Genomic DNA, 13,756 nt, shown 5'->3' with positions numbered 1-13,756 from the left:
TTCTTGATGAATGGAATTTTAATATTGATCCAAAAATAATGTAATTTTCAAATAACTTTCTCTCTCATTTTTATCGAACAAATATCCCTTTGAACGCAATTAAGGATAAATTATTTTTAATTTTATTTTAATTTTTTTAAATTATTTCATCCTTTTTTACTTTTAAATATTTTAGAATTAATAGTTTGCATATCCGTGTCTTCCATGGTAAGAAGAAACCTTTCGTTGTACGTCGCGTGACCACTGCGAACATTATTTCGAACGAGCATAAATGGTATCAGCCTATAAAGCTGTCAGTGCTGGGAATTGGGAACAAGTAACGAAACTGGTACATGTCATAACAAAGTTTCGTTTATTCTACCATCGACTTGGCAAAATGCTAGTATATATTCCTAATGTTTCTTATCGTTACTCTTATTATTACACAAATAAAAGCGAATTATTTTGTAGAAGAAAAGAAATATCGTGGATCGTGTTTCGTAAATATATCCGACGAAATATTGTTTAGTAATTTCGCGTTGAATGGTTTGTGTACATGCTAAAATAGTGTATTATCTTATACCGATCATAAATGGACCAACATTATCGACCAACAAAGTGGACGGTCGGCAGAAAAAGCGTATCTGCTTTGCGTCGAGTATTATCTCCAGTACACGGTCACCACTGCAACGTGAAATATTTAACGGACACGAAATTTAGGTCGTGGTACTGCGCCAACTTGCGAATGTGCTACTTGGCCAGGTAAATCGGGACGCTGGATGTTCCGCTGCACATTCAGCAAAGTTTCGATAAAACAGAAGATAGAAGAATTTATTTTACTCAATACATAGATATATACACGTTTATATTCCACGTTTCAATTCAGTAACTATGATACAGTAACACCCTCTGGTCTGAAGTCGAATACTAATCTGAAAAGTGACATCTATGAAATTTGTCAAAATAATCGATATGAGTTTGTTCGATACTTTACCTCATTCACGTTCAATGTTCCCTCTGAAGTTTCGTTTTTAAAAAGTGGTAGAAATGACAATGTAAAAGTAAACGAGTTTCTATCCTAGATGTCATATTCTACTTAAAAAAAAAAAAGATATATCGTATACACCATCAATTCGTACGTATCATCTCAGATATCACTGCCTTTTCACGGTCGAAATTTACGAAGCCAACGCACACTATATCAACCAACTGGAAAGAGACAAATTCACAATGCAGATGAGTAATGAGATAGCATGTCGAGACGTTTCGAATCCGTTTCCATTTCTACGGAAGAGGTTTCACAAGGTATTTGCTCACTCGGATATACGGTTGGGGATCGACAAATAGCATCGCGACTCAATTGTTCGAGGAAGAAGGTGACACGACAGAGGCCTGAGGAATGCCATTCGAAGGGGGAAACGAGGAATTCCAGAGACGTGTGTGTGCACGTGCACGAGTGGCGTCCTCGTGGATTCGATTCGAGGCACGCGTGTCGACCGAGTCTGATATTGCAAAATCGCTGCACGTTACCCATTAGCATAACCTCTTTGTTGCTTATGACGCCGATTCACCGGACGCATCTTTTGGTTCTCTCGTTACGCTTCGATTATATTACGTTACCATTAAATCGTGCAAAGATGAATTTAGCCACGCTCGATTCTCTTCGCGATAACTTTCGATTATATAGTTCGAAACGTTCGTACGACTAATTTCTGAAATTGTTACTAGATGTCTCACTTTTTGTCAAGGATGAATTTAGCCGCGATAACTTTCGATTATAGTTCGAAACGTTCACTAATATCTGAAATTGTCACTAGATGTCTCACTAGATGACTCACTTTTTCATCTTTTCACAAGTTGTCGTCTTCATCTACGTTTAATATAAATATTTTTGGCGAATTTTTATAACTGACTTTATTTTATTTTATTTCTAACGTTACATATATGTAAAACTATTGAAATATCTAACTCGTGTCTGTACAATTTTTATCTGATGCCTATAATCCTACTCTTTTATTTAAATATATACATATTTATCTTCTTTGTTCAAATTGTTCCTGCTATGAATGAAGTTCGTACAAGTTCAAGTTATTTTTTTATTCAATACTGCATTTAAATTCGATGAATCATCGAATTGAATAACATTTTTCACAATATTCAAAATATCATATACTAATACATAATTCTCCTGAATCCGATACGTAAGTTTTTCAATACGTTCTTACTTTTTCCATTAAATCTATCACGGATATATGATCCAATCTATTTTTTTTCTCTTTTCAGAGAAGATAGTTTCTCAGCGTTGCAAATTTATCGCACACGTAGTAAATCTTCGAGTTAGTAAAGTCGATCGGTATCAGTAGGTGAAGATTGCTTGTAAACTTTGAATGCGAGCTGCAACACAAAAGCGAGAACACGGTCCGAGGAGCATTACCGGAGAGAGCCGTATAGAAAACGTGAGCGTTTACAAAACGTCTATGTACTCTCTTGCCACGCGTATCCGTATGACCATATGGACAACATGTGCAGGTTTGCCTTTCATACGAGGCACACGTGCAGCCCAGAATGGATCGAGCGTGGATTATTCGACGACCGATTCGACTGTCGCGTCGTCACTTGCTAATGCGCGCTAAATAAATTAGAATGACGCTCGCCATTTTATTGCTCGCGAGTCCCCCCCTCCCTCCCCGCCATTGCGAAAGGGTTAATGGGATTGTCGCTCGTTCGATGTTCCGCGAAATGTTGGGTTAATATTTGCGTGGGAATGTATCAAGAGTATTTTAATCTCCCTTCGAATTAATTAATCAATTAATTATTATTAAATCGATTGCTTGCTCCGTATCGTTGAAAAACGGCTGAGTCAACCCGTTCCTTCTTGAAATTGCGTCACGTAATTTTTTTTTTTTTTATCCATTAGAGCGTTCATTTAGATAATGAATCGGGCATGATTCGAAATATTTAATTAATCCTGGAGTCGATAATTAAATTCTCGGACGCTTGAATTTTCAAATATCGAAAAAATGAATTTACACGTTTTTTGAAAGATTTTAACGAGTAATTTAAATTCGACATTTTAAGATTCCTTATTTTTTTTATCACGTATCAGAGATAAGTTGCGTACACAGTGATGCAAACGTGGACTACGCAATTCAATGAAAAAGTTATTTATACACGATTTCGTAGGTAAGAGTAATATCTCTGTGAAAGAATGTAACTTTTAATCCGTTCTGAATTTAATTCACAAAATAATGTCCAGAATAGATCTTGAGAGAAAAGTGAAGGATTGGCCTCGTTCCATTATCCAGGTATTTCCATCATCATCATTCCTTTCATCTTTAATTAGAAAAGAATTATTATCCCGTTTAGTATATACTCAATAATAATAATATTTCCCTCGTATATTTATTTTTCTATTCATTTCTAGAAAATTCTCGATTTTTATCATCCTCACAAACGCAATGCAACTGCGATGCAAATGGCGATTAATATAATTAAACAACCCAGAGAAGATGATGAAGGCCATTAGCTACTTGTTCTAACCAAACAGCGTAGTTAGATAGCAAAGTGTAGTAGTTTAGACGTAATAGTGACCTTTAAATGTTGCTCGACTTACGCAAGATGATCATGAGAAAACTGGCTCAAAGCTTCATTCATTGAACGATCTCCATGCTATGACAAGTAAAAAATGCATTTTCTAATACTTTACGTAAATTCGACAAAATAATAAAGTAGCAAAAAAAAAGTAATAGAAAAACATATAAAACAATTCAATCTCGTCATATTAATTTCCATGTTACAACAACAATTCACTTTTCCAGATCGAAACTGCATCGTGTATCGAAGCGAGAAATTCTATAGAATGAAAACCGTGACAAGAGTCGGCGGGCAATTACCCGTGGAATCCTTAATGACGCGTTTCCCGCGGTGGTTGGTATCCCTCGTTACGTGTACACGGATCGATGTGAACATAGCTGTTAGTCGATGGAAAACTCCGTCGGTACATTGTATCTCTCGTTGTAACAATCACACACGGTTCTGTTCCGCTCTCGTCTAAGCTTCGGCTGAATCGGTAAATCCCTACTTGGCATCGAACGCGTGGGAGAGTGTATAAAGGTGGAGATATATACAGGGTTGGAAGGTTGAAGGGGATTTAGGTGCGCATAGTGTGACTCATGTTGCGTTCTAGTATAATCTAGCGTACGGCCTATTGCAGTGTTTCCCAACGTGAGGCGTGTATTTTGGGTAATTAAAAGTAATTGAAAGAAAGTTACTATTATTCTCTCATTGACGTGTATTATATTATCTTGAAAGCATTTATAATTTCTTTTGCATCATTTTTAGTTACTAAAAAAAGTTACTTATTTCATTGTGATGTGTAATATGTTATTTATAATTTTGAAAATTGAAAGTATTTATAATTTCTTTTGCATCATTTTTTTTATAGGTTAGGTTAGATTTTTTGTTTTTAATTCTAGATTTCTATAAAGTGTATAACGCTTCTAATTTTATTTCAATAAGCTAAGTAAGGTAAACGTATAAAGGTGATATATAGAGTTGGAAACGTTGAAGAGGATTTAAGTATGTATGAAATAGGGGGATCTAATGACTCGTGTTGCGCACGTATGATCTAGCATAATCTATTGCAGTGTTTCCCAACGTATATTTTGAGAGGAAGGCAATTAAATATTAAATATACGCTTTTTATTATTAGGTATAATATCTTATTTATGATTTTGAAAACTGAAAATATTATTTTTTTCTTTTCTATCATCTTAGGTTAGGAAAAAAAGAAAGATTTAATTTTAGATTTCTATACAAAGTATATACCGCTTTTCAATTTCATTTCATTAAGCATAAAGATATCTAATTAAGATACTTTAATTGTTAAAGGCACAATATTATTTTTAAGAATTTAATTAATTGTTATTATGTTATTAGAAATTTTATTAATAAAAGTGTTGAAGGATACTTTCGAACTCGTTTCGCGATTTCGATAAAAATTAAATTTTCATTATCTCCTCCGATGAAAACAATGAAATAATGAAAACTCGTTTTAACTCGTACAAACGAAGAACTCTTCATCGAACAAATAAAATTGCGGTTAACATTGCAATTTATTTACTTTGCCGGCGTTGGAGATTTTTTTTTTTTTTTTTTTAGATAGAAGTCGGGCACATATGATTTATATACACGCATGTGCACACGTGGTGCAAGTAAGCAGGTCGCGTGGGTGGGTGAATCGATGAACGTTCAAAAATCGCGAGATTAATCTGCGCCTCGGTGAAGAGCGGATAAGACGTCGTAGGAACTGGTTTCTCTGTGATATAATTACAACGTACGCGATAATATGCAGATATATTCTTTGTCTTCAATTTGTTCAAACAAAAACATGAAACATGTTGTAAATGATTAACATTTTTCCTCCATGTCAGCAATTTTTTTTATTTACAAAATTTTTTTTATTTAAATAATTTATTTATTTATTTATTTTTATTTATTTATATTATATATTATTTATTTATTTTTATTTATTTATATTATATATTATTTATTTATTTTTATTTATTTATATTATATATTATTTATTTATTTTTATTTATTTATATTATATATTATTTATTTATTTTTATTTATTTATATTATATATTATTTATTTATTTTTATTTATTTATATTATATATTATTTATTTATTTTTATTTTTCGAAATAATTTATCAATTTCACTATATTTAAAAAAAAGAATGGAATTATGATAATTTAAATTGAATTCAAAATTTTTAAACAGATATAGAATATAATGTGTAATAAAATTGTTATTTACTTCTCTCAAAATAAATTATAAAAGTGATATTTTATTATTTTATTATGATATTAGAATTTATAATAATTTGATACATCTATTTGTAAATGATATTAAATCTATATTTTTTTTGAAAAAAAATTTTCACTTCGCATATCAAGTATAATCGAAGGATCGCGTCAAGTGAAGGAATACGGCAGAAGGGATCATTGCAAGCAACTTTCTATTTCTTCGCGAAACGTAACGTACTATTGTACTATGTAAATGTCGGCCCACATGTCGACACGACTTCCATCGAAAGGTTTCATAAACCTTAGCAACGATACTTCTGTTGACCTATCCGCACGAATAACACTTTCCGTGTCAACTGGTGGAAAGTTTAATGCACAAAAGTGGTTTTTCGCAATTTTACAATCGAAAGAAACGAGATAATTATCCCGTCGATAAAATCTTCATGCCGCGCGTACTGCGTATCTCGTTCATTTCTTAATTAGATTCTTTCGTATCGCGAAAGTACAAAACGTTCTTCGTATATTTACACTCGTGTTAGATTAAAAGGATTGGACGTAGCCAAGCGAGCCACCTTGGAGGGCAAATGGGATATCGTTAGGACAGTGATTCTCAACACGCGGATCGTTTATTTCAATACATTTACATTGCATTGCAGTGAGAGCGTTAATTCGTTTAATTAATTCTTTATCTTATTATTGGATTTCTTTGTAAATACATTTCTTTTTCCGATACGATGATTGAATATTATAAAATCCGATTACGATATTTTTTTTGTATATAATATTATAATTTTTACATGGATAAATCTACGATAATAAAGTTACGATTGCTTGAAATATATTTTCAATAACACATACTTTTTATATATCGTATTTATTGTGCTGTCTTAAAATTGCATAAAAATTCACAATCTCTGTTATATTACTTGTTACTTGTTAACGAGGTTATGGTGACAATTCGAGATAGGTTTGAGAACACCGAGTTTAGAGCAAGCTCGGTGCACATTTATTCCGTATTCTAACGTATCCGAGCAACGATCTTTAAAAACAAAAGGGATCAGGATGGTAAAGAAGGGTTTGGCCGACCCCTACAGGTGCCACCTAGCGCTTTTATTCAGTTACACATTCATAAGTGATGACAAAGAGTCGTTGCGCGCACAGGGGGCTTTCAACGAGGGGGCGAATAAAACTCAGTTTTTCCTCGTCGCACTTTAATTAAAAGTAGCTCCCTCTGTCGCGAATTAATGACGATATTTTCGAGCTCTGTTGTCGAACGCAATCGGAAGTAGAACTGCGAACTTTCGAGACTGAAGAAGTAGAACTGCGCGTGTCGTGGGAAAATAATATTAAATAATATATTAAATAAATAAAGTTTCATGCATTATCGCCGTTAATTTTATTCGCGAAATAAATGTCGGATGATTGAAATAAAATTGGTGGAACGAGTGTTAACCTTTTTTCATAGGTGCAACATCCGGTTGAGGTTAAGTGTAAAACGTTTAACGTTACACTTGCTAGTTACTAATTAAGGAGTTGGTAGAAAAATAGCGGTACATTCACCGGCAATGTGCTCCTCGTTTGGCCATGCTATGTGTATCGTTAACACACTGTCTCGTAATTTAAATACGAATATACTTTTATTACATTTAAAATTTATATAATTATCTCGTTTCTTCGTTCGTTAATATTTTAATACGATGCTATTAAATTCTGTTTCAATACTGTCTTCCCATACATGAATCAAGTGAGGTTAGATTAGGTTAGAATCCCAAAAACACTTACTTTTTTACTATATGACTTTAACGTCAGAATTTACATCTCTCCGGAACATCCATTATTCCACTTTTTCGAAATGATTTAAACAAAAATGCTTTTAATTGAAAGAATTTTTTTTATGGAGAATCGTTTGATTATACGTAATTATAAAACAACAATCCACAATGAAATCATAGTAACTTATCGATTTTCCGATTATATTATATTATTAAAAAAATTATCACAATCATGATTACAAAGAAAAAAAATAAATAAAACGCGTAATAATTCATTCACATTTTCTTCAATTAGTCTCTAGTGAATTAGCGTACACGTAACGTATAATTGTAAAGCACGTTAACATTTTCTTTCTTCTCTCGATAAGACATCTCTCGTGTTTTTCCTTTAATCTCTCAATCACAAGGGTAGAGAAAGGAGGGGGAAAAAAAGAAACAAGGAAATTCGTAGCGTAGATACTCGATCTATACGTTGCAGATTTACACTCGTATGCACACTCCGCGAACACCGTTTTCTCACCGTTTCACTCGTATTCACCGCGGTGCACTCTGCTGCGCGACCAGCCCGCTAATTATCGTCGCGTGTTGACCCTGAGAGAACGATAAGAGGCAACAACCGGGGCAAGTTAATCGGGGCCAATGGGATCCTTAGGGGGGAAAAGAAAGGAAGGAGTCAAGGCGAGGCTGTGCAGTCGATGCACTCGTTGCCGATTCTTTCACCCGATTCGACGATATATCGGTCACGAGATCGTTGTTCCATCGTGTCGTATGCTTCGCTTCGATTTCCATTTCAATCGAATGGATTGAGAATTTGGCCGTATTGGATGCACGCATGCGAGCGGCTCGAAAAATTCTCCTGTAAATTTGCATAAATTGCGATTAAAATGCGCCCAAGGATTAAGTATATATTTTAGTTTTAACTCGCTCGATTCTGATTTCGATTTCGCACGTGGATTAGATCCACGTGTGAGATACATTGTAAGTGGCGTGAAATTTTTATTTCGCGATAAATTTTATTCGCGTGTTTGTTTTCGTAAGGTAAATTTACATGGAAGATAATGTACTTAAGTTAATTAAGTTGATAATTTGCGCGATATACGAGACATTTTTTTTTTTTTTTTTTGCGTCAATATCATTAATTACGTTACGAAAATTGGTTCTATTAACTTCGATGCAATTTAAAAAAAACGTAACGTTATCTGTTAATTAATTTTCGAAAAAGTAATACAATTAAACGAAACTCGTAAAATAACTGATTTCGATAGTGAAACGAAACACAGTGAGTGGGCCAGCTAGGAACGACTTCCTGCAATAACAATTCTATTACTCATCCAACGTGATAAATGTCTAACTCGATCATTTGTAACCGTCTTTCACACGAATCTAAAAGAATAAAAAAAAAAGGAAAAAATAAAATAAATTTTTTTCCACTTCGTTCACTCGATATTTTCACTTCGACAAGGTTAATTTGACACAAAGTCAACCACTCGTTACACTGCAAATTTATCACCTCGTGTACCTAACCTTAATTCGATCGAACTTTTCACCGGATCGTCGGTGTTTCAATTATCTCTCGAATTGTTCTCGATTCGATCGAAATTACCGTTTGTGAACACCACCGTTTTACGTTATTCGTGCTTCGATTTGCAAAATTGCGAAAGATCAAAGGAAACACGTGCGCCTAGATCGCATCGACCGAATATTCGTTAACGATGGCCACGCCATCTTTCCACTCGACGTTGCAAATTACTTTCCACTCTTCGTTCGCTCCATCGCGAAACCGTCGCTTTTCGCTCAATCGGAATCAACCTCCTCCTTTATGCCTTTGTAAACGTTCGCTCTTCGTTTTGCTCCGCGAATTTATCGATCAGCTCTCGATGAATCGATACGTTTTTACCAAGCGTTTATTTAAGGAAGAAAAATTGGCTGGAATTATTAATTTTATCCGTGTAACTCGCACAATATTTAAAATATTTCTCGTCGTATTTTTCCAAGTGATAAAAATCTAAGAAAAAAATCTACGATTATTGCAGGTAATTAGAGAGCGGTGAACGTTCAGAGAGGAAGAAAATGCCGCTTCCTAAGCGACTGGTGGAGCCGGTGCTCGTCGCACGGGGCACCATCCCTGAGAACTTTCCTCTCCCCTCGGAGTTGGAGGCTGTAACGAATGGCACGTTGGCCAACACGATTAGGCAACTGTCCAGTTTGTCGAGGCACGCCGAGGATCTGTTTGGCGAGCTCGCGAGGGAAGCTCACGGATTGAGCGACAGGGCCAACTCTTTACAGGCCAGGATAGATCGGCTAGCCGTCAAAGTTACTCAGCTCGACAGCAACGTCGAGGAAGGTTCGTTAATTGGCTGATTAATTATGCGGCTCGGGATTAACCTTTTGACCGAGACATTCGACGACCCAAGAATAGAATAGAATCGTTGGTGTTGATGAAAATAATTTTTTTGAAAATAACAGATAAAAAAAAATGATTGATCATTATTAGTCGTCGAGCAGAGTTTCTTTTACAAGTAGTGTTACATTGTAATATTTCCTTTCTCAGTTTCGCTACAAGATATACACATGAGGAAAGCGTTCAAAAGTTCAGTGGTGTTCGACCAACAAGTCGTTTCTAGGGACACCATGCCAACGGCCATGTTGGAAACTTACCATCAATGCGATACGCCACCACCGCTCGATAAACTAAACGTTTACAGGTATTTTATCATCGAACGTTTTATCATCGAACGTTGAAGATTGAATTTTTATTTTTCTAGAATTGACGAAGAGAATTTTTTTTATCATTATTTTCTTTCTATTATTATTCAATAATATTAAACGATGCGTTATCGATTGTAGGGAAGACGGTAAAGATGGGTTAAAATTTTACACGGATCCGAATTATTTCTTTGATCTTTGGAGTCAGGAGATGCTCAAAGATACAGAGAAGAAGTTACACGATCGAGGGAAAAAGGTAAATGAATATTTCTCTCCTCTAGAATTGTTTTTCTCTCTATTACACGTGCACCTCGATTTTCTTCTTTATTTTTCTTTTTTTCTCTCTCTCTCTCTCTCTCTTTCTCTCTGTTTTCTCTTCAGAGGATAAGGAAGTTCTCGTTATTATTTTTGTTAGCATTTTTTTTTTTTTATTCAAAATATATTACGAACATATTACGTAAACACGCGATTAGATATAAAGACACTTTTCTCTCGAGGTGCGCGAGATAACACAAGATACAATAGTTATTTTTTTTTTTTTTTCTTATTATAGTTGTACTATGATAATATAATATACATACGATTCTAACGTTTGAAAATGTCCCGTTCGTTATAGACCGAGTCTGAATATGCCGAACCGTTCAGAGAGGCAAGTCGATGGTTTGGATCTTTGTAGTTTTTTTATTACCCTTACCCAGTTTTTTAATGAATTATATTATCGATCGCCAACCACTCACTCATACATAATCAACCGCTCACTTCTTTGTGGATTTTCATTAACCGATTTTTTTGCGCTGATAGAAGATTGCGCTGATAGATGCTCGCTTTGAAAGTTTGTAGTTTACATTTGCTAGGATTAGCCAACGTCATCAAACACATTCTTCAATGTTCGACCTTGGCAAAGAATTTTATTTGTAGACCGAATGACACGTTTCTCTACCTTTCTTTTCTTTTTTTTTTTTTTAACTCTAACAAGAATTTTCGTTCACCCATATCTTAGAGTATCAAATTGTTAACAAATTGTCATTTATTTATAAATTTTACAAAAAAGGAAATCAAAGTTGATGCGAATAATTTTATCCAATTCATTTTGGCTTTAAGTTATCAATATTTTGTTTTTTTTTTTTTTTTTATTTATCAATTCAAAACATTCGATCTACGCCTTAAGAAAAAGCCCTTAATCGTTACCCCCCCCCCCCATTTTTGTAAGATAACTTGTTCTCAAAGTCGAATAGTTTGTCTCACTTACCATTTCACTTTATCGATCACTTTGTAATGCCATTCTGTGCCAACCATGCAACTTTTGGATGTACTCAATAGAAGTTTTTCATCATCATTCATCAATCGAGCCATCAATTATACAATATCGATACAAAGTATTCACATGATCTCTCAATCATTTCCAGGATTGTTTCTCTCTTTCATTTTTTTTTTTTTCCTTTTATTTTTTGATCCGTCATATTTCACAGTCGTGGGAAATAAAATTGTAAATACATTGTTAGAAACAAACAAACTTTTCAAATTCATTGTTTTTTATATTGATTTTAAAACATTCTCTCTTATTTCTACCCCCATTAATAATATACCATTATCTGGTAAAAGTCATTTTTATTTCCTACAAATTCCTTCATGTTCAATGGTTGATCCCGTTCTTCTTTTTTTCTTCTTCTAAAAATTATTTATATTAATAAAAATCAAAATTATAATCAAAATTATAAGTTTATGTAAAATTAAAATTAAAATGTAAAATTAATAAAGATCAAAATTATAATCAAAATTATAAGTATATGTAAAATAAACAATTTTTATTTACAATTATTATAACTGGGATCAACCATCATATATTTGATTGATAAAATTTAAGCTTGTCTTGCACTTTTTGCTATCACCTTGCAACAAGGCAGCCGTTTAACAAAGAATTTTTGCTACACAGCCGCATAGGCCTCGGAACGAGGGTGGCGGTGGTGGTGGTGGAAGGCATAAGAAGCGTATAAGGCAACCGCATAATACAAGAGAAAGGCAAAGACAGTTGGCCGTTGGTCACGGCGAGTACATTATGCCGACGCAAGGTGTCCAATACAGGGCACCGCACAATATTCAAGATGAATCGTTGCTGGATATGGTGATGACTGGATACGGCGCTCCACGGCCACCCAGGCCGAACAGTATCGAGCTTAGACGAAGTTATCCGCCGGAGGAGCAACATCTCTACAGCCCTCCATCTTCTGATCATTATAGGTAAATTTCTAACAAGGTTATGATTTTGTATTTGTCAAGTCAAACTTATCAATACATTGTATAATTAGAAAAACAAACGTTTGATGCAATATTTTTCCTCTTTGGAAAACAGGGTAGCAAATTTTGTGGCTCAGGGTTATGAGGAGAACTTGTACGGGTCGCATTATGGGACAGGGCAAGGGCAGGCAGGTAGCGAAACATACCAGAGTCCTGGTGGACAGAGCACTCCAAGCAGAGGTGGTCGGTCAAGACCGTCCCAACCACCTCCAGCCCCTCCAAGCAACACCTCTAGCAACTCTACGCCCACCGTGGCCTCTGCCAACAACACTCCAACTCGGGGAAGATCAATGAGCACTGGTAGAGACACTCTTCCACCACCACCTCCTCCTCCTGGTGAAACTATGTCTCCTCCACCTATGAATGGTAATTTTGTGATCACGTTTGTTCTTGCAACTACAAGAAATCTAACCTCAATTATATATATATATGTGTGTGTGATTCATTGTATTATCTGAATTATTATTAATTATGTTACCCTGTTTCAGGTTCAATACCGTCGCATCTATTGAATAGAAATGGAAGTCGTTCAAACAGTCCATTGCCCAGTCATCACTCCACACCCACCCCACCAAATCATTCAACGCAGATAGGAACGGATGAAACTGATCCTGCTCCCCAAGACTTGCCACCCCCACCCCCTACCCCCGACCCTACGCCTCCCAGACCCATTTCCCCGCCTTGTAATATTCCACCTCCACCTCCGCCACCTCCACCCCCGCCTGTTGCCAACGGACCCTCGCCTCCGGTCCCATTGACCAATGGCGATATTGCTAAAATGATAGCAACTAATCCACCTAAGTTGAAACCTTTGAAACCCTTGAAAAATATCGTGGACGGACAATTGAGGAAGCCTGTTAACCCAAACATCCCTCTTGTCGATCCGCGAAATGATCTACTTAAAGCAATTAGAGATGGTAATTATCTTATTAGTTGATTTAGATTTATGAAGGGAATTAATCCTTTGCTGCTTTTTATTCGATGCAATAGGTTACAGAATAGTTACATAGTCTATTTTTTTGATTTAATCTTTTAAATTTAAAAGATCCATGTTTTTGATCAAAATATATCAAATGTTATATTTAACTTGTAAATTTAATTTATATATAGATTAGTAATTTTTAAGTGAATTATGAAGTGAATTAATCCTTTGCTGCTTTTTATTTGATGCAATAGGTTACGTAGTCTATTTT

At 34.9% G+C, this 13,756-nt stretch overlaps 1 protein-coding gene and 1 long non-coding RNA gene across 5 annotated transcripts in view; one reads left to right on the top strand and one right to left on the bottom strand.

Moving 5' to 3' along the window:
* LOC410922 (wiskott-Aldrich syndrome protein family member 3) overlaps positions 1–13,756 on the top strand; it is a 41,757-nt gene that overhangs the window by 24,502 nt on the left and 3,499 nt on the right. For 2 of the 4 annotated variants that reach the window (XM_006568455.3, XM_006568453.3), the window contains exons 2-8: positions 9,596–9,906; positions 10,114–10,267; positions 10,410–10,524; positions 10,885–10,917; positions 12,202–12,506; positions 12,619–12,929; positions 13,052–13,480. In XM_006568455.3, the coding sequence (XP_006568518.1) occupies positions 9,633–9,906; positions 10,114–10,267; positions 10,410–10,524; positions 10,885–10,917; positions 12,202–12,506; positions 12,619–12,929; positions 13,052–13,480 (1,621 nt within the window). In that variant the 5' untranslated portion in view covers positions 9,596–9,632. Of the gene's footprint in view, positions 1–3,799; positions 3,907–9,595; positions 9,907–10,113; positions 10,268–10,409; positions 10,525–10,884; positions 10,918–12,201; positions 12,507–12,618; positions 12,930–13,051; positions 13,481–13,756 lie in introns of those variants that run through there. The other 2 variants (XM_006568454.2, XM_006568456.3) reach the window with 2 other exon arrangements.
* LOC102654960 lies at positions 334–3,278 on the bottom strand. The gene is made up of 2 exons (XR_411210.3): positions 974–3,278; positions 334–911 (listed from the first exon to the last, which is right to left on the bottom strand). It is a non-coding gene; the product is annotated as an uncharacterized LOC102654960 (long non-coding RNA).

This window comes from Apis mellifera, linkage group LG3, assembly GCF_003254395.2.
Source record: "Apis mellifera strain DH4 linkage group LG3, Amel_HAv3.1, whole genome shotgun sequence".
Lineage (NCBI taxonomy): Eukaryota > Metazoa > Arthropoda > Insecta > Hymenoptera > Apidae > Apis > Apis mellifera.
Note: the sequence above shows the minus strand (reverse complement) of the source record. Positions and strands in the feature narration are given on the sequence as shown.